This window comes from Callionymus lyra, chromosome 16, assembly GCF_982586985.1.
Source record: "Callionymus lyra chromosome 16, fCalLyr1.hap1.1, whole genome shotgun sequence".
Taxonomy (NCBI): domain Eukaryota; kingdom Metazoa; phylum Chordata; class Actinopteri; order Syngnathiformes; family Callionymidae; genus Callionymus; species Callionymus lyra.
In genome coordinates, this window is record NC_141833.1 from 22858494 (window position 1) to 22880449 (window position 21956).

At 38.2% G+C, this 21956-nt stretch overlaps 1 protein-coding gene across 1 annotated transcript in view; it reads right to left on the bottom strand.

Annotated features, from left to right (window-relative positions):
• Window positions 1-4912: 4912 nt before the first annotated feature.
• LOC148064191 (pituitary adenylate cyclase-activating polypeptide type I receptor-like) overlaps window positions 4913-21956 on the bottom strand; it is a 47824-nt gene continuing 30780 nt past the window's right edge. Inside the window, exons 5-13 of the mRNA XM_087810814.1 lie at window positions 21457-21554; window positions 20345-20477; window positions 19103-19256; window positions 15408-15468; window positions 13413-13482; window positions 13151-13245; window positions 10183-10312; window positions 6186-6227; window positions 4913-5307 (exon numbers count right to left, since the gene is read on the bottom strand). Of these exons, the coding sequence (XP_087666940.1) occupies window positions 5158-5307; window positions 6186-6227; window positions 10183-10312; window positions 13151-13245; window positions 13413-13482; window positions 15408-15468; window positions 19103-19256; window positions 20345-20477; window positions 21457-21554 (933 nt within the window). The 3' untranslated portion in view covers window positions 4913-5157. The remainder of the gene's footprint in view (window positions 5308-6185; window positions 6228-10182; window positions 10313-13150; window positions 13246-13412; window positions 13483-15407; window positions 15469-19102; window positions 19257-20344; window positions 20478-21456; window positions 21555-21956) is intronic.

Below are 21956 nucleotides of genomic sequence, written 5' to 3' on the forward strand. Positions count from 1 at the left end.
GCTCTGGGCTCTATTGGTTTTGTCTGGTGACTCTATTATACCAACAGTTATATAGTGAATTTAAAAGACTATACATTTAAAAATACTTGATTTAGAAAATGATTTTTTTTTTAATTATTTTGAATTTGAATAATAAACATATTATTATGAAAGATTATTTTATTAAATGATCTCAAACAAACAAAGTCATCCTTTCAATAGACAAACTATTCAATAAAGTTATTAAAAAAAGATTGAATTCTTAAAAAAAACGAACTAAATCAAAGTTAAAACATTTAAAAATGTGGTTAATATTCTGAAGACACTGATGAACTTCAAGGGTCGTCGCTGTTTCACTTCCAAACTCTAAAGGTGTCATTAATGCAATATTTACTGGAAGAAAAAAAAAAAGCGAGATTAAAATAAACCCCAAAATTCCAAGTGAAATCGTTGCCAAATTAAGTTTTGCTAATAATCCTGGATCTTCTCCTCCTTCATCCAGAAGTGCCTCCTGGGTCACGACCTTCAGTTGATACACGAATGTAGGGATTTATTACCTTTTCTTTGAAACGATTGAGACGCTTTAATGTGAAGCTGTTGACAATCTTGACTCGTCTCGTGTCCAGAAGGATCTTTATTTTTCTACGCTTTCGTCATGATTTGAAGAATGTATCAAACAAACGGATTGAACTCATCGTCGTGCTTTTGTTGAGGAAGAAACAGGGCTTTTGTGGTTCATTTATGTGTCATTCGTGCCATGAAACTCTTTTGTTGTGTAGTCGACGACACACGTGTGTGTCTGTGACGCGTCACCAGCCGTGATTCGTTGTGTAGTCGACGACACACGTGTGTGTTTGTGACGCGTCACCAGCCGTGATTCGTTGTGTAGTCGACGACACACGTGTGTGTTTATGACGCGTCACCAGCCGTGATTTGTTGTGTAGTCGACGACACACGTGTGTGTCTGTGACGCGTCACCAGCCGTGATTCGTTGTGTAGTCGACGACACACGTGTGTGTCTGTGACGCGTCACCAGCCGTGATTCGTTGTGTAGTCGACGACACACGTGTGTGTTTGTGACGCGTCACCAGCCGTGATTCGTTGTGTAGTCGACGACACACGTGTGTGTCTGTGACGCGTCACCAGCCGTGATTCGTTGTGTAGTCGACGACACACGTGTGTGTTTATGACGCGTCACCAGCCGTGATTTGTTGTGTAGTCGACGACACACGTGTGTGTCTGTGACGCGTCACCAGCCGTGATTCGTTGTGTAGTCGACGACACACGTGTGTGTCTGTGACGCGTCACCAGCCGTGATTCGTTGTGTAGTCGACGACACACGTGTGTGTTTGTGACGCGTCACCAGCCGTGATTCGTTGTGTAGTCGACGACACACGTGTGTGTCTGTGACGCGTCACCAGCCGTGATTCGTTGTGTAGTCGACGACACACGTGTGTGTTTATGACGCGTCACCAGCCGTGATTTGTTGTGTAGTCGACGACACACGTGTGTGTCTGTGACGCGTCACCAGCCGTGATTCGTTGTGTAGTCGACGACACACGTGTGTGTCTGTGACGCGTCACCAGCCGTGATTCGTTGTGTAGTCGACGACACACGTGTGTGTCTGTGACGCGTCACCAGCCGTGATTCGTTGTGTAGTCGACGACACACGTGTGTGTTTGTGACGCCTCACCAGCTGTGATTCGTTGTGTAGTCGACGACACACGTGTGTGTTTGTGACGCCTCACCAGCCGTGATTCGTTGTGTAGTCGACGACACACGTGTGTGTCTGTGACGCGTCACCAGCCGTGATTCGTTGTGTAGTCGACGACACACGTGTGTTTTTGTGACGCCTCACCAGCCGTGATTCGTTGTGTAGTCGACGACACACGTGTGTGTCTGTGACGCGTCACCAGCCGTGATTCGCTGTGTAGTCGACGACACACGTGTGTGTCTGTGACGCGTCACCAGCCGTGATTCGTTGTGTAGTCGACGACACACGTGTGTGTTTGTGACGCGTCACCAGCCGTGATTCGTTGTGTAGTCGACGACACACGTGTGTGTCTGTGATGCGTCACCAGCCATCATTCGCTGTGTAGTCGACGACACACGTGTGTGTCTGTGACGCGTCACCAGCCGTGATTCGTTGTGTAGTCGACGACACACGTGTGTGTCTGTGACGCCTCACCAGCCGTGATTCGTTGTGTAGTCGACGACACACGTGTGTGTTTGTGACGCCTCACCAGCCGTGATTCGTTGTGTAGTCGACGACACGTGTGTGTTTGTGACGCCTCACCAGCCGTGATTCGTTGTGTAGTCGACGACACACGTGTGTGTTTGTGACGCCTCACCAGCCGTGATTCGTTGTGTAGTCGACGACACACGTGTGTGTCTGTGACGCCTCACCAGCCGTGATTCGTTGTGTAGTCGACGACACACGTGTGTGTCTGTGACGCCTCACCAGCCGTGATTCGTTGTGTAGTCGACGACACACGTGTGTGTCTGTGACGCCTCACCAGCCGTGATTCGTTGTGTAGTCGACTACACACGTGTGTGTTTGTGACGCGTCACCAGCCGTCGATCTGAGCCGCGAGCTCGACGAACACGACTATGTCTCAACGCTGTTAACAACACCCGCCACTAGGTGGCGCCAACTCGAGAAGAGGAATGTATTCAATATTACGTCGGATTACTTTTGATGTTGCGTGTCTTGATGGTGTGTTATTTTTGACCACGTGTTGTGTAGCCGCCGCGGACTCACACGCGGCTGAAAGAAAATAAAAGATGTTTCCGTGGCAACGAAGAGGATTTAAAAAAAGTTGTGCCAAACTGAAAAAAAGTGTTAAAATATATATTCTTGAATATTCGATCGTCACTGTTTTGGTTTTTGCAGTGAAATCCGCCATTTTGTTTGTTTTTCATGAGGAAGAAAATGTGTCAAAATGTGATTAAAACTGCACTTTTATTAACGAGTATTAACTTCGGTTCGGTGCCATTTTCAAGTATTTAACTGTGTAAATATGTGTTTTTTTTACATTTCCATCCGTTCTTTTGATGATGTAATGTAGCTAATGTGACAGCTAGCATCCCGTTAGCTTAGCTTAGCACAGAATAAAACATTTAAAACGATTTTAAATGTTAATTTTTTAAATGTTAAAATGTAAAAAGACAGCTTTAAAACTAACTTTAACTGAGTAAAACTTGTAATTCACCTGTTTGTGCTAAGCTAAGCTAACGAGCCGCTGATGCTAACGCTACAAGAAGGATGCCGCCATCCTGTGTCTGACGCCATCTCTCGTGCCTGTTGAGCCATTTTGAAGCGAGTGAGTCGATCTTTTGAATGTACAGTTGTCGCTCAGCTGCTCATCGTTGCCTGCATCGAGTACAAATATGTCAACAGTGTATCCTCTCGTACACGGCGAGAACTATTTCTGACGCTCGCGTCGACCTCTTGACGGACACCTGTCACGTGTGTGTTCATGTCTGTGTGTCTAAGTGTTCATGGAAGTATAGTCGCTGTAAAAACAAGTGTATCTTCATCCAGCTTTGGTGTGTCATGTGACCGTGTCTGTCATGTGACGTCCTGGTCGAACATTCATGTGTAACTTCTACTGCAAAATAAATGTTGTTGTACTTATGATGACTTTTGTTCTTTCAATGTGTTCCTGAAATAATGTTCTTCACTTTTCAACTGTCCTTGAACATGACATGAAAGATTTTATTATTTTCATTATTATTATTATTATTATTATTATTATTATAATAATTATAATTATAATTATAATTATAATTATAATTATAATTATAATTATAATTATAATTATAATTATTATTCATTGTTATTATTATTATGATTGTTATTGTTGTTGCTGTTGTTAATTGTTATTATTATTATTAATTGTTGTTATTATTATTATCATGTATTCTGAATATAAACATTAAAATTGTTTGTTTTTTTGTACTTTTTTTTTATCAGAGATTAAATCAAGATTATTTGTTTTTTGGTGGTAATAAGATGTTAAATTGTTAATGTGTTTTCATTTTTATTCATTTATTTGATAGAATTGATTTAAAATGCAATACTTACGTTTATTTAATTAATAAATTATATATATACATGTTTATATATATATATATATATATAAACCCTTTGAAAAGTTATATATTTAAAGTGATTTGTTTTGGTCATAAAACACTTTAATTTGACATTAATTGAACATAAATGCTGAAAATCTTGGACCATTATTGTAATAAAAATCTAATTTTAATCTATAATCCGATTAAAAAAGTTGGTCAACACTGGCATGAACGCAACTCAACACCAATTAAATACACATTTGTTAATTATTACTTTTATTGCATATTTAATCTCATAATTGCTCAAAACTTTTCTCTTGAACTATGATGTCGTGTCGACGGAGGACGTCGTTATCACTTATGAGATTAAATTGTTGTGAAAATAGAATATTAATGAAAGTTAAAGTGATATTAAGTAAGTGTTGGCCTTGAACGCACCTTGAATGATTCAAATTAAATTACTTTTATTACATCTATGAGTTTAAATCTCTTTAGGCTTTTCCTCACAGTTTAATTAATATCACTTTTAAAGTGTCAAGTTATATTTAAATTTGGTATTTTTAACAATACATTTATTTATCTTTTTAACTAATGACTTCCGGTTTCATTTTCTTTTTTTTTCTTAATATAAAACTATTCAATCATAAACTTTTTTAATATAATTGTTTATTTTTCAACGTTTTATTTTAATCTTAATATATATTCATTTCTACGATCTTAATATGATATATTCTCTTTATTTTAGTGCTTTCAATACACGTAATAATGCGATTTTTTTAAAGATTAAAAAAAACGAAAATAGAAAACGTTGTGAAATAATTACTGTGAGAAGATTTTGTAGCTAAAAGCAGAAAAATGTTCTCGAAAATCTTTATTTTTAATCTTAACTTCATCTTCGTCTTGTTGGCGCGACAGTTCATCTCTGACGTCACTCCCTGATTCCCATACATTTTTTTCACAGGCGCCGTTTGATGACGCGTCAGAGTCGCTCAGGGCCAGCTCGTGTCTCATTCAAAACATTCGTGGATCACATCACTCTGACGAGAGAACGTCTCGCGATGACCCGCAACAGAGGTTCGACTCCTCGCCTGCAGGACGCGCTCACACCGACGAGATGTGTCCACTAGAGGGCGCCCTCCGCAGCCCGCCGCGGCCCCGGATGGTCGTGGTCTGCGTCACGCTTCTCTTGGTGGGACTCAAGTGGTTCTGGTTCTGACACTTCCAGAGCCAGCGGCGCAGCTCCGTCTGGACCTGCGGGAGCGAACGTATCATGACGTCACAGTGACGTCAGCGCAACACGTGGATCAAACAAGTTTTTCGTTTCGAGCAAAATGATGGAACTTTCATTTAAAATAAACCAGGATTTATTTCACAACTGCTTAAGTTTGTTTAAGAGTGATTTGAATTTAAATTAAATACCAAAGTTGTCAAAGTGAAAATATTCAAGTCCAAAAAACAAATTAAATGAAGATATAGAAGTTCTTATTAAGAATATACAATAATTAAATATGAAAGGTGCCTTTACTGTCAAATTAAAAGACACTTTTATTCTTGTATTTATTGTTGTAATATTTATTAATAATGTATTTATTACTAATTTTGTTATTTTGTGCGGGTTTTTTTAAGTTAATTTTTATTTTGGGGAACTTTTTTTTAATCAAATTTGGCCCAATGATGTGAAATAAGGTAAAATAAATTAGGCCAAAATAAAGGAGAAAAGAAAAGATAAGAATAATCCTTTCATCATCATCAGCAAATATCTTACTCACAAATATACATTTTAAAACGTTTTTTTTTTTATATGCGAAAAAAAACTATATTGAAAGTATTCAACTGAATAATAAAGTTATTTATTGATATAATTTACAAAAATAATTTATATTACTTTGTGTTTTGTTAAACATATTTTTTGGAATTTAATGTATCTTTAAAAAAAATGTTTTTAATCTTTAACCACGTGGTGTTTATTTTGATCTGTCAATCATCTACTTTTTTTTAAGACCTTTTTTACGTATTTTCTGTTTCTCCCCGAATACAAATAAATACAAAAAACGCATAGGAGCCGTAACATTACGACCAGTGTCAACCTGAACACGATCAATAAAGATTGAATAATTGTGACGACTCACCTCTCCGTTCATGAAGCAGTAAAGCAGCGCGACCACGAACCCCTGCAACAAACGTCGTCAAAGTTAATGTTTATTCATCGTTTATTCATCGTTTATTCATCGTTTATTCATCGTTTATTCATCGTTTATTCATTTAGTTTCAAGGACCGTCAGCTGTAGGTTCACGACTTGAATCAAACATCTTTTTATTTGTTTATCTTCTGATCGTATCGAATCACTTCATCAGCCTCTCGACGCCGCAGATAAAATCCCGTCGAGCTGAGAAGCCAAAATATCGTCTTTAATCTTCTTCCAGGATCAGAAACGACGTTGAAAGAATTAGTGGGTTTTTTTTCAAAAGTATTTCTGATGTATTTTCTGCCAAAATGTTGTCGACTTTGAAAGGATCTGAGACTCGAACGTTCGAAAGAGACTTTTCTCGGCTCTGGTCGTCCAGGAGGGACTCGGACTAGAGCTCCTGGACGACCAGGTCACGTCCCATGGATCCTCCCTGATGAGGTGTTGAGTCTCATCGGGGAGAAGCCCCGGGTCGGACCCAGGCTTGAATCTCACAGTTGAAGATGTGAAGGACGTCTCTGAAGAGACACAACCTGACCTTGAATTATTCATTTATGTAGTAGTAATTCAGTTTTTTAATATTGTATTTGTGTAGTTTATTTTATGCATTAACACTTCTGTCAGCGTTTGTTCATTTTTTGTGTTCCAATTAAACTTCCGGCCTCTAGATGGCCTCAGTCCCTGTGTTCTCCACAGCTAAAGGAAGAATGATGACTGAGGACGAGAGGATACAGTGAGTCCAGCAGCTTTTAAAGCTGATGTTTGGACATATTTTGGTTTGAAAACAAATGAAAGCAGTTACGACTGAGGACGAGAGTCATGTGGTCTGTAAATACTACAACACCAGAGTCAAGTACTGGACAATACTACACATATATATTTGTTACTACACTATCACAACACTGGAGTCAAGTACTGGACAATACTACACAAATATACTTGTTACTACACTATCACAACACCAGAGTCAAGTACTGGACAATACTACACATATATACTTGTTACTACACTATCACAACACCAGAGTCAAGTACTGGACAATACTACACATATATACTTGTTACTACACTATCACAACACCAGAGTCAAGTACTGGACAATACTACACATGTATACTTGTTAATACACTATCACAACACCAGAGTCAAGTACTGGACAATACTACACATATATACTTGTTACTACGCTATCACAACACCAGAGTCAAGTACTGGACAATACTACACATATATACTTGTTACTACACTATCACAACACCAGAGTCAAGTACTGGACAATACTACACATATATACTTGTTACTACACTATCACAACACCAGAGTCAAGTACTGGACAATACTACACATGTATACTTGTTAATACACTATCACAACACCAGAGTCAAGTACTGGACAATACTACACATATATACTTGTTACTACGCTATCACAACACCAGAGTCAAGTACTGGACAATACTACACATATATACTTGTTACTACACTATCACAACACCAGAGTCAAGTACTGGACAATACTACACATATATCCTTGTTACTGCACTATCACAACACCAGAGTCAAGTACTGGACAATACTACACATGTATACTTGTTACTACACTATCACAACACCAGAGTCAAGTACTGGACAATACTACACATGTATACTTGTTAATACACTATCACAACACCAGAGTCAAGTACTGGACAATACTACACATATATACTTGTTACTACACTATCACAACACCAGAGTCAAGTACTGGACAATACTACACATGTATACTTGTTACTACACTATCACAACACCAGAGTCAAGTACTGGACAATACTACACATATATACTTGTTACTACACTATCACAACACCAGAGTCAAGTACTGGACAATACTACACATGTATACTTGTTACTACACTATCACAACACCAGAGTCAAGTACTGGACAATACTACACATATATACTTGTTACTACACTATCACAACACCAGAGTCAAGTACTGGACAATACTACACATATATACTTGTTACTACACTATCACAACACCAGAGTCAAGTACTGGACAATACTACACATATATACTTGTTACTACACTATCACAACACCAGAGTCAAGTACTGGACAATACTACACATGTATACTTGTTAATACACTATCACAACACCAGAGTCAAGTACTGGACAATACTACACATATATACTTGTTACTACGCTATCACAACACCAGAGTCAAGTACTGGACAATACTACACATATATACTTGTTACTATGCTATCACAACACCAGAGTCAAGTACTGGACAATACTACACATATATACTTGTTACTACACTATCACAACACCAGAGTCAAGTACTGGACAATACTACACATATATACTTGTTACTACACTATCACAACACCAGAGTCAAGTACTGGACAATACTACACATGTATACTTGTTAATACACTATCACAACACCAGAGTCAAGTACTGGACAATACTACACATATATACTTGTTACTACGCTATCACAACACCAGAGTCAAGTACTGGACAATACTACACATATATACTTGTTACTACACTATCACAACACCAGAGTCAAGTACTGGACAATACTACACATATATCCTTGTTACTACACTATCACAACACCAGAGTCAAGTACTGGACAATACTACACATGTATACTTGTTACTACACTATCACAACACCAGAGTCAAGTACTGGACAATACTACACATGTATACTTGTTAATACACTATCACAACACCAGAGTCAAGTACTGGACAATACTACACATATATACTTGTTACTACACTATCACAACACCAGAGTCAAGTACTGGACAATACTACACATGTATACTTGTTACTACACTATCACAACACCAGAGTCAAGTACTGGACAATACTACACATATATACTTGTTACTACACTATCACAACACCAGAGTCAAGTACTGGACAATACTACACATGTATACTTGTTACTACACTATCACAACACCAGAGTCAAGTACTGGACAATACTACACATATATACTTGTTACTACACTATCACAACACCAGAGTCAAGTACTGGACAATACTACACATATATCCTTGTTAATACACTATCACAACACCAGAGTCAAGTACTGGACAATACTACACATATATACTTGTTACTATACTATCACAACACCAGAGTCAAGTACTGGACAATACTACACATATATCCTTGTTACTACACTATCACAACACCAGAGTCAAGTACTGGACAATACTACACATATATACTTGTTACTACACTATCACAACACCAGAGTCAAGTACTGGACAATACTACACATATATACTTGTTACTACACTATCACAACACCAGAGTCAAGTACTGGACAATACTACACATATATACTTGTTACTACACTATCACAACACCAGAGTCAAGTACTGGACAATACTACACATATATACTTGTTACTACACTATCACAACACCAGAGTCAAGTACTGGACAATACTACACATATATCCTTGTTACTACACTATCACAACACCAGAGTCAAGTACTGGACAATACTACACATATTTCCTTGTTACTACACTATCACAACACCAGAGTCAAGTACTGGACAATACTACACATATATCCTTGTTACTACACTATCACAACACCAGAGTCAAGTACTGGACAATACTACACATATATACTTGTTACTACACTATCACAACACCAGAGTCAAGTACTGGACAATACTACACATATATACTTGTTACTACACTATCACAACACCAGAGTCAAGTACTGGACAATACTACACATATATACTTGTTACTACACTATCACTATATATAACTGTATATGGTTGTATTGTGTACACACTGTTATCAACACACTGTTATCAACACACTGTTATCAACACACTGTTATCAACACACACACCTACACTCTGAGCCTGAAACTGCTTCTCATTGGTCAACAAAGGTAACAAACTCACCTGGAAGGATCCGAGTCCGAGCTCGATATACAGTCGAGCAGCGACGCCTGTGTTCTCGGGCAGGAAGGCGAACACTGTGTAGTGCATCCCGAACAGAGGGATGAGGAAGAGCGTGGACTTCGCCAGTCGTCTGGACAAACATGAGGAACTTTAACGCTTTTTATCTTCTTCAGATTAAATGTCGGATCCAGATCCGGAGATTAAAGTGCGACCATCGTGTTGTCGTTTAATTAGTGTTTATCTGCGTGAACATCTGAGACGCTAACCTGCGCTTCAACCTTCACGCTTCCTTGAGCGTGTTTTCGTCGTCGCGTGGTTTCAGCTCGAGAGAATCTTTTGTCGTCACAAAGTTACTTTAAAGTTTGTTTTTAATCATAATCATCGTCACATGATCGCGTGAGCGTCGCGTGATTGGCTGACAGTTGGATCCAGTAGATCGGAGCTCGTTTGCTTTTGTCTGGAGACTCTATTGTACCAACATTTATGTATTGAATATAAAAGACTATTATTTCAAATATATTGAATTTTGAACATTTATTTTAGATATTTTTTAATTAAATGATCAACACTAATGAGCAAAAATAATAATAATAATAAAAAAGAAATTTTGAAAACGTTAGAATTTCTTACTTAAGATTTTTCTTTAAAAACGACAAATTCAAAATTTCAATGTATAAATTCTTGAATTCTATTATTAACAAAAATCAACATGTTTATATTCATTTATAAAAAGAATAGGAATAAATAAAAACTGAATGTTAGCTAAAGCTAAAATGCAGAATTTCTCAAATGAAATGATTCCAAAAATAAATTGTTAAACAACATTTGAATAAAAATAAGGTTCAATACTTGAATTAAATCCTTCTATATCCCGATGTTCTTGATATTCTGAGCATCTTATTTTCTTGTTCCTTCCCTCACGAGCGCCGAAGCATCCGAGCCGTGAAAACATCTATTCCTGGAGTGAAGTTCTATTTTTAACGCTGGTAAAAACTGGGATTCATTCACATAAACGCAGAGTTTGCGTCGAGCTCGAGTCGCGGGATTTTCTCTTCAGATCCTGAGACTCGGAGTCGCTCAGGACCTTCTGCCGCTCGAGCGTCTTCAAAGTTATCATGTCCTCAAAGATCCTCTGGCGAGGAAGAGTTTTCGCTGTTTGGAATGTGTGATGGATTCAAGGTTTGAAAAAACTACTTAAAGGTAATAATTGTATTTAAAAACACGTTCAATCAGAGAAGTACAGGCTCTTGAGTGTGGAGGGTTGACCACCGATTGAGGGTGAGTTACTAAGATAAGGGCATAATGTTTGGAACGTGTGATGGATTCGAGGTGTGAGAAAACTACTTGAAAGTAATAATTGTATTTAAAAACACATTCATTCAGAGAAGTACAGGCTCTTGAGTGTGGAGGGTTGACCACTGATTGAGGGTGAGTTACTAAGATAAGGGCATAATGTTTGGAACGTGTGATGGATTCGAGGTGTGAGAAAACTACTTGAAAGTAATAAGTATATTTAAAAACACGTTCAATCAGAGAAGTACAGGCTCTTGAGTGTGGAGGGTTGACCACCGATTGAGGGTGAGTTACTAAGATAAGCTGTTTAATAAGATGTTTGGAACGTGTGATGGATTCAAGGTTTGAAAAAACTACTTGAAAGTAATAAGTATATTTAAAAACACGTTCAATCAGAGAAGTACAGGCTCTTGAGTGTGGAGGGTTGACCACTGATTGAGGATGAGTTACTAAGATAAGCCGTTTAATAAGATGTTTGGAACGTGTGATGGATTCAAGGTGTGAGAAAACTACTTGAAAGTAATAAGTATATTTAAAAACACGTTCAATCAGAGAAGTACAGGCTCTTGAGTGTGGAGGGTTGACCACTGATTGAGGGTGAGTTACTAAGATAAGCTGTTTAATAAGATGTTTGGAACGTGTGATGGATTCAAGGTGTGAGAAAACTACTTGAAAGTAATAAGTATATTTAAAAACACGTTCAATCAGAGAAGTACAGGCTCTTGAGTGTGGAGGGTTGACCACCGATTGAGGGTGAGTTACTAAGATAAGCTGTTTAATAAGATGTTTGGAACGTGTGATGGATTCAAGGTTTGAAAAAACTACTTAAAGGTAATAATTGTATTTAAAAACACATTCATTCAGAGAAGTACAGGCTCTTGAGTGTGGAGGGTTGACCACCGATTGAGGGTGAGTTACTAAGATAAGCTGTTTAATAAGATGTTTGGAACGTGTGATGGATTCAAGGTTTGAAAAAACTACTTAAAGGTAATAATTGTATTTAAAAACACATTCATTCAGAGAAGTACAGGCTCTTGGGTGTGGAGGGTTGACCACCGATTGAGGATGAGTTACTAAGATAAGGGCACAATGTTTGGTAGAGACAAAAAAAAAAAAAACCAAAGCATCACATGTGGAAAATGGAGCGAAATAATTAAAATTAATTGCAAAAATAAACCTTTTGAAAGCTTGGATTCTATTTTGATGCCCAAACAAGATTGTCTTGTTAAAGCAAAAGTATTAACGTTTTAACACAGTATATTTTTTTTCTTCAGTCTTCAATGCTCGTGTTAATGCATCAAAATAACAATCATTTTAAATTATTTTACTACATTAATTACCGTGTTTGATGAGAGATAATGTGAATTAAGTATTTTTTAAGACAAAAGATACTTTGAACAAACAAGGAAAGTTAAATGGAGAGTAAAGTGCCATGTTTGTTGTGTTGCAGGAGCGTAACCTTCACGATCATCAGTTCAGCTTAATACACTGATATTTAACGCTTTTATTTACGACAAAAATGTGTCGTGAATTAAATAAAAAAGAAAATTAACCGATGGTTAAAGATTTGATTTCTGGTCCGACTCACCTTCAGCCAAAAAAAACATTTGATCATTTTTAAAGCATTTTGTCAACGTGAACATGTTGAAAATGTTATTGTTTGAAAAAAACTCACATGAAGTGTCCAGTGTCGTTGTTCCCGTTGATGGCCGAAGATTTCAGCTTCTGCACCAGAATCCGAATGACGTTGATGAAAATCACGATGTTGATCTAAAACAAACACATTTATACAGAGATACCATTAAAACGCGGAAAAAAACAAACCATGTTTAGATGAAACGTCGAACTTCTGGGTCGAACGTGTGAACAAAGACGTTATAAAAGAGAATATTCCATGTTTACGGAGAATAACGAGCTTTATGTCGTTTGAAACTCACCAGTAACGACGCAGTTATCGGACCTTTAATAATCCACCAGATGCCAACAGAGTCTGTGTCGTCCCAGCAACTGAAATACATTCAAAACCTGTTGTTTCTTCGCTCATTAGTTCCACGTGAAACATTCTTGTGAAGCACGACATTATTCCTGTGTTGTTTACTACATTGTTGTTTTCATGCTAAATGCTAAATGCTAATGCTGTAGGATTTAAGAGCTAACTTGACGAAATATATGTTCAAAATGATCGTTTAGAGTTAGCGACAGTCAATTTATAAATAGATCAACAATAATATCGATAATAAAATTGACACTAATGGTTTGATATGCTACGTTAGCAAGTAAAATTGGTTGACCTTCAGATGTTATGTTAGCATGTTAGCAACAGCGTTGCTATGAAATCAATTAAACAGTAATATTTATCCATTTCTATGGAGTAGTTTCAGTTTAAATATATATTTCGAAGCAGATATCCAAGCTAACACGCTAATGGAGTTGAGTAGCGCAGTAGCACTTTAGCTAGCACCAGAATCCGAATGACGTTGATGAAAATCACGATGTTGATCTAAAACAAACACATTTATACAGAGATACCATTAAAATGCTGTAGGATTTAAGAGCTAACTTGACGAAATATATGTTCAAAATGATCGTTTAGAGTTAGCGACAGTCAATTTATAAATAGATCAACAATAATATCGATAATAAAATTGACACTAATGGTTTGATATGCTACGTTAGCAAGTAAAATTGGTTGACCTTCAGATGTTATGTTAGCATGTTAGCAACAGCGTTGCTATGAAATCAATTAAACAGTAATATTTATCCATTTCTATGGAGTAGTTTCAGTTTAAATATATATTTCGAAGCAGATATCCAAGCTAACACGCTAATGGAGTTGAGTAGCGCTGTAGCACTTTAGCTAGCACCAGAATCCGAATGACGTTGATGAAAATCACGATGTTGATCTAAAACAAACACATTTATACAGAGATACCATTAAAATGCTGTAGGATTTAAGAGCTAACTTGACGAAATATATGTTCAAAATGATCGTTTAGAGTTAGCGACAGTCAATTTATAAATAGATCAACAATAATATCGATAATACAATTGACAATAATGGTTTGATATGCTACGTTAGCAAGTAAAATTGGTTGACCTTCAGATGCTATGTTAGCATGTTAGCAGCAGCGTTGCTATGAAATCAATTAAACAGTAATATTTATCCATTTCTATGGAGTAGTTTCAGTTTAAATATATATTTCGAAGCAGATATCCAAGCTAACGCGCTAATGGAGTTGAGTAGCGCTGTAGCACTTTAGCTAGCACCAGAATCCGAATGACGTTGATGAAAATCACGATGTTGATCTAAAACAAACACATTTATACAGAGATACCATTAAAACGCGGAAAAAAACAAACCATGTTTAGATGAAACCTCGAACTAAAGTTTAAATATATATTTCGAAGCAGATATCCAAGCTAACAAGCTAATGGAGTTGAGTAGCGCTGTAGCACTTTAGCTAGCACCAGAATCCGGGGATTTGATGGAGTTCAACACTTTAGCTAGCTTCACAACAGCTGCCACTGTTAGCATAGGTGTTCGCTGGTGTTAGCCGTGTGTGGGCGTCTTTAATGATTTATTAAAATAGACATGATGTCATTTTAGTGTGTATTTTATGATGTGTCGTTACTCTTACACTAATATTTACATTATTTATTTTGAAAACAATGTTCTGAATAATATATTAAATAAAAGTATTCTATTTTAACTATTTTTTAACTTAACCTTATATAAAATAACCAAATAATAATTATATACCTGAGGAAGAAAAATATATATGATTTATAATAAATTGATGGAAATTGAAAATAAACACAAATTGAATATTTTAATCTTGAATCATTGTTTTGACTAATTACAGTCGTTTGTAACCTTCACAGGTGAGTCATGTGACTCGTCGTGAACTAGTGAAGACATGTTTGAATCTCACCCTCTGTTGTCGTAGAAGAACCTGGTCAGAACCCAGAGGACCAGCACCGTGGATGGAAGCCCTGCACACGTCAACAACACGTCAACAACACGTCAATAACACGTCAACAACACGTCGATAACACGTCAGATCACATGTAAGTCGTGGAAACACGTCGTCTTTCGTCGCTGAAGCTGAAATTAGAACCAGACGCGGAAACGGGAGCGACGAGGATGAGTGAGATAGCGGCGCCGGAACGAAGCAGATAAGACGGTGGGAAGAAAAAATCCCACGTCAAGATTTTCTCCGTCAAAAACAAAGATCATGTCGTCGGATGGTTTAATCGGTTTATCTTTTGTTTCTGACGTTCGTCTTCTCGAGGCTTTAAACCTGTTTTCTGACGAGAAGTTTCCATCACCAGCTGAACATGATCAGGTTTCACCGACGTGACCCTTCAATGTCATGTGACGAGCTCTCGAATAAGAATTATTCTAGCATCTGTAGCACAACGTCGTCATTAGCATTGTAGCATCTTTAGCACAACATCATCATTATCATCATAAGTACAAGATCAATCATCATCATCGTTAGTACAATATTATCATTAGCATCTTTGGCATTACATTATCATTAGCATCATAAGCAAAACATCGTCATTAGCGTCATAGCATCTTTAGCTCAACATCATCATTAGCATTGTTAGCACAACATTATAATTAGCATAGGTAGCACAAAATCACCATTAGCATAGCTAGCACAGTATCATCATTAGCATCAGTAGCACAACATAATCATTAGCTTCTTTAGTACAACATCATCATTATCATCAGTAGCACAACATAATCATTAGCATCTTTAGCACAACCTCATCATTAGCATCAGTAGCACAACATAATCATTAGCATCTTTAGCACAACATCATCATTAGCATCAGTAGCACAACATAATCATTAGAATCTTTAGCACAACATCATCATTAGCATTGTTAGCTCAACATAATCATTAGCATCTTTAGCACAACATCATCATTAGCATCAGTAGCACAACATAATCATTAGAATCTTTAGCACAACATCATCATTAGCATTGTTAGCTCAACATAATCATTAGCATCTTTAGCACAACATCAGCATTAGCATCAGTAGCACAACATAATCATTAGCATCTTTAGCACAACATCATCATTAGCATTGTTAGCTCAACATAATCTCTGGTGAAACTCACAACAAAGCAGGTTTTTAGGATTCAAGTACGGCTTCACTACAGATTAAATACAGTTTCTTCTCTTTCTTCCGTCCGGATTCTTCCCTCGTTCTTCCTTTGATCTGCACATGTTCAAGCTTCTGGTTCGTGGCACTCATGGGTTCCTCATTTACAGGCTCCTGGCCTGACCTACATTTGTTGTTGTTTATCTGCGTCGTGACCGAACGTCTCAAACTAGCTCTCAGCGTCGTAAACAAGACTTGATAAGAGTCGTTGTTATTGGACGAAGAACGATTCGTTCGAACCGAGAGTTTGGAATAATAGTCATAAAAGGTCACATTTATGCTGCAAATATACTTTTTATTATCATTATTCTCCTGCATTATATATAACAAGTAACTTTTTCATCATTATTTGAAAAGTCATTGATGATGATGAAAGGAAGTAACAAATCCTTCAAAAGGTTCATGGATCCACATGGTAATCATCTACTCTCCTGTTCCATGTTTCATTATTCAACAAAACTTTATTGAACTCTGGTGTCTTATTCCTAAAGATTCGAAGACCTCTCAGAGAACCTTGACCTTGACCTGAAAAATACCTAGAATTCACAGAAAACTCTTGGCAAGGAATTAGACAGAAACTGGAATTTTACTGAGGAGGTGTTGATAGTGGTTTTGAGTTAAAGAACATCATCACTAATGGTGATAATGTGCTACGACGCTAATGTTGACCTAACACTGCTAATGATGATGTTGTTCTAAAGATACTACTGGTGATGTTGTGCTACTGATCCTAATCATGATGTTGTGCTAAAGATGCTAATGATGATGTTTTTCTAAAGATACTACTGGTGATGTTGTGCTACTGATGCTAATCATGATGTTGTGCTAAAGATGCTAATGATGATGTTGTTCTAAAGATACTACTGGTGATGTTGTGCTACTGATGCTAATCATGATGTTGTGCTAAAGATGCTAATGATGATGTTTTTCTAAAGATACTACTGGTGATGTTGTGCTACTGATGCTAATCATGATGTTGTGCTAAAGATGCTAATGATGATGTTGTACTTACAATGCTAATGGTGATGTTGTGCAACTGATGCTAATGATGATGTTGTGCTTACAATGCTAATGAGAATGTTGTGCTACAGATGCTAATGGTGATGTTGTGCTACTGAGGCAAATCATGATGTTGTGCTAAATATGCTATTGATGATGTTGTGCTAAATATGCTATTGATGATGTTGTGCTAAAGATGCTAATGGTGATGTTTTGCTAACTATGCTAATGATGATGTTGTGCTAAAGATACTACTGATGATGTTGTGCTAAATATTCTACTGATGAGGATGTTGTGCTAAAGATGGTTAGATAATGTTGTGCTAAAGATGCTACTGATGATGTTGTGCTTAAGATGCTAATCGTGATGTTGTGCTACTGAGGCAAATCATGATGTTGTGCTAAATATGCTATTGATGATGTTGTGCTAAAGATGCTAATGGTGATGTTTTGCTAACTTTGCTAATGATGATGTTCTGCTAAAGATACTACTGATGATGTTGTACTAAAGATGCTACTGATGAGGATGTTGTGCTAAAGATGCTAATGATGATGTTGTGCTTAAGATGCTAATGATGATGTTGTGCTAAAGATGCTAGATGAGGTTGTGCTAAAGATGCTAATGAGGATGTTGTGCTAAAGATGCTAGAGGATGTTGTGCTAAAGTGAGTAAGTAAGTTATTTGTTTTATATAGTGCTTTTCCATGCTGATGATGATGTTGTGCTAAAGATGCTACTGATGATGTTGTGCTAAAGATGCTAATGATGATGTTGTGCTAACAATGCTACCAAGCCAATCAACCTGTCTGTCAGTATTTCTACCTACATCTCTTGCTGATGACGTGACTAATCAGGAAAATCTGCTGACAAATGATTGACATGTGTCATCGACATGTCATTTCTGCTGTTGAGTGAATCTTGATAAATGAAAGTATAGGATAAAAAAAAATGTTTATTAAATCTTCAGAAAATGGTTCTAAGTTAAAGAACTGGGAAGACAAAAGTGTCTGAACCTGCCTCGTCTATCATGGTTCATGTTATTGGACTGATGACATCTCAGCCGACATGTTCTTCCCATTCCCTCGTTCTCTGGTGAAATAATGGGCGAGCGAACTGACATGATGGGTTCTGGCAACAATCGTCGGAATCATCTTCATCTCACGTGAGGATTGGAGTCGACTCGTGATGTTCCACTTCTATGTGCGAGTCAAACATCATCATTAGTGTCGCCCTATTTCAGGCAGACGTGGAAAAAAAGAGAAGCTTTAAAGATTCTCTCCTGGTTCTGGTTCAGCGTCAGGTTCTGCCGAACAAACAAGTGTTTGGACCTGAAGCGTCAGAAGCGCCGGCGTGATGTTCGCTCAGACGGTCACGCTCGGCGGAGCAGGCGATACTGAGAAGTCGGAAATAGACGCCGGAACAGAAATAACTCGGTAGATCATGGGCTCACCCCAGCCGGTCAGGATGTACCACCAGAAGTACTTCCTCTGGGACACGAAGGTCAAGGCCAGCAGGGTCTGCAGGTACATGCCCTCCACCAGCAGCCAGAAGTAGTTGGCCAGGATGCTGAACTGGAAGAAAGCCACGGCGGACTTGCAGGCGGCCTGAGAGGAGGAGGACGACTTGAGTGACACACTTGATGACATGTTAATAATAAATGTTGTTATTTAATTTAACATGATTCGCTTCAAGCTGCTCACCAGGAGATGCTCTTATTATTGTATTATTGTACTTATTATATTTACTTACACTAATGGTGATGATGTGCTGTGACGCAAATGACAATGTTGTGCTAACGATGCTAATGATGATGTTTTGCTACCAATGCTAAATGATGATGTTGTGGTAACAAAGCTAATGATGATGTTGTGCTAACGATGCTAATGGTGATGTTGGGCTAAAGATGCTACAATGCTAATGATGATGTTGTGCTACAGATGCTAATGATCATGTTATGCTAAAGATGCTATGGTGCTAATGAAGATGTTGTGCTAACGAAGCTAATGATGATTCTGTGCAAAAGATGCTAATGGTGATGTTCTGCTAACGATGCTAATGATGATGTTGTGCTACGACGCTTATGAAGATGTTGTGCTAAGATTCTAATGACAATGTTTTGCTAACAATGCTAGTAATGATGTCATGGTTACCATGCTAATGATGACGTTGTGCTACAAATGCTAATGATCATGTTATGCTAAAGATACTACGGTGCTAATGAAGATGTTGTGCTAACAATGCAAATGACAATGTTTTGCTAACAATGCTAATGATGATGTTGTGCTAAGCATGCTAATGATAATATTGTGCAAAAGATGCTAATGATGATGTTTTGCTAACGTTGCTAATGATGATGTTTTGCTAACATTGCTAATCATGATGCTTTGCTAACGATGCTAATGATGAATGATGATGTTGTGCTAACCATGCTAATGAAGATATTTTGCAAAAGATGCTAATGGTGATGTTCTGCTAACGATGCTAATGAAGATGTTTCGCTTACGATGCTAACACGCTAATCAACCTGTCTGTCAGTATTTTAACGTTTAATCTTCTGCTCACGACTTGACTTATCAGGCAAACCTGCCGACAAATGATTGACATGTGTCATCGCTCGGTGACGGCCTCCTCCCGTCGGCAGGTCATTTCCGGTGCTAAGTGAATCACGACGGTGAGTCATGCTGACGCTCACCGAGGAGATGGAGCAGTGGTCCAGCGTCTCGTCGGCGAACAGGACGGCGTCCTTGACGAAGACGGCGCTGGCTCTCAGGACGAAGGACGAGAACAGGTTGACGTGGATGTAGTTCCTGGTGCAGCGGAACTTCCTGAGCGAGACACGGAGACAGTCCTGGAGGTTCAGACCGGCTCACATCTTTATCAGCCTGTTTCCTAAACGTTACCATGGCAACCATAAGTCTTTTGTTAAGACCAGACACTCAGATCAGGATTATAGATGTTCACGTTGAGTCTTCTTTTCACTGGAGACCATTCAGACCCAACCAATCGATCACGATCCCTCGCCATCAATGGCGTCCGTGCGGCCGCTTCCTGTCAGAGGCCACGCCCACCCGTCGCTATAGCGATTGCGACCGGAGGATTTCAAGAGATTTGTTTCTCAGAGACTCAAATGGGGTCTTGTTCACCAGTGACTGGTCTGTCGAGGTGTAGAAAGAGCTGAGCCATGAGGCAAAGCTCTCAATTCAGCATGTACTTTGCCGCCCAGTCATAAACGTGCAGTTAGTTTCACTGTAAAGAAAATATTTACATTTTTCTGAAAAATTACATAATACTGAGAAAAAAATGGTGATGCGTTCAATGAACCTTGTCATTCAGGAGAATATGGTTTGTCTGTGTGTCATTGGTTAATCTCGGGTTAAAAAGTATTTTCTTTTTAAATGTTTAGTAGGATTTGTTGAGTTGGGAATTAAATATTAAATTCAAATAAATATGTATTTTCTCTCAAATGTCATTATTTATATATTGGAAAAGGAAATATTATTATTATTATTATTATAATTCTATTAATAATAATAACAGCTTATTTATTATCTTTAAATTGTATTTATCTTTCTTCAACCAAATACATGTATTTATTGTGATAAACATTTGTTTTCCAATGTCAAAAGTCACCTTTTTTATTTTATCTTTTTAAATGTGTTTTTATACAATTATATATATATATATCTGGGCCACTGAGACGAGGGGGTCAGTAGAGTTGGGTGGAGGTCCCGGGGCGGACCCGGGTCTCCTCTGACAGCAGCAGGAGGTGTTTGTCTTCCACAGCAACACTGAGGGTCGTCTCACCTGAAGGCAGTGAAGACCACGATGGCAGTGATGAGGGAGAAGAGTGAGGTTGCGTAACCCACAGTGTAGACCTGACGCAGTGTGGAGAGGTAGCTGGTCTGGAAGAGAAGAGACTCTCTGAGCTGGAACCATATCCATCCATCCATCCATCCATCCGTCCGTCCGTCCATCCATCCATCGATCCATCCATCCGTCCGTCCATCCATCCATCCATCCATCCATCCATCCATCCATCCATCCATCCATCCATCCATCCATCCATCCATCCATCCATCATCCATCCATCCATCCATCATCCATCCATCATCCATCCATCCATCCATCATCCATCCGTCCGTCCGTCCATCCATCCATCCATCCGTCCATCAATCCGTCCATCCGTCCGTCCGTCCATCCGTCCGTCCGTCCATCCGTCCATCCGTCCATCCGTCCGTCCATCAATCCGTCCATCCGTCCGTCCATCCATCCATCCATCCATCCATCCGTCCATCCGTCCGTCC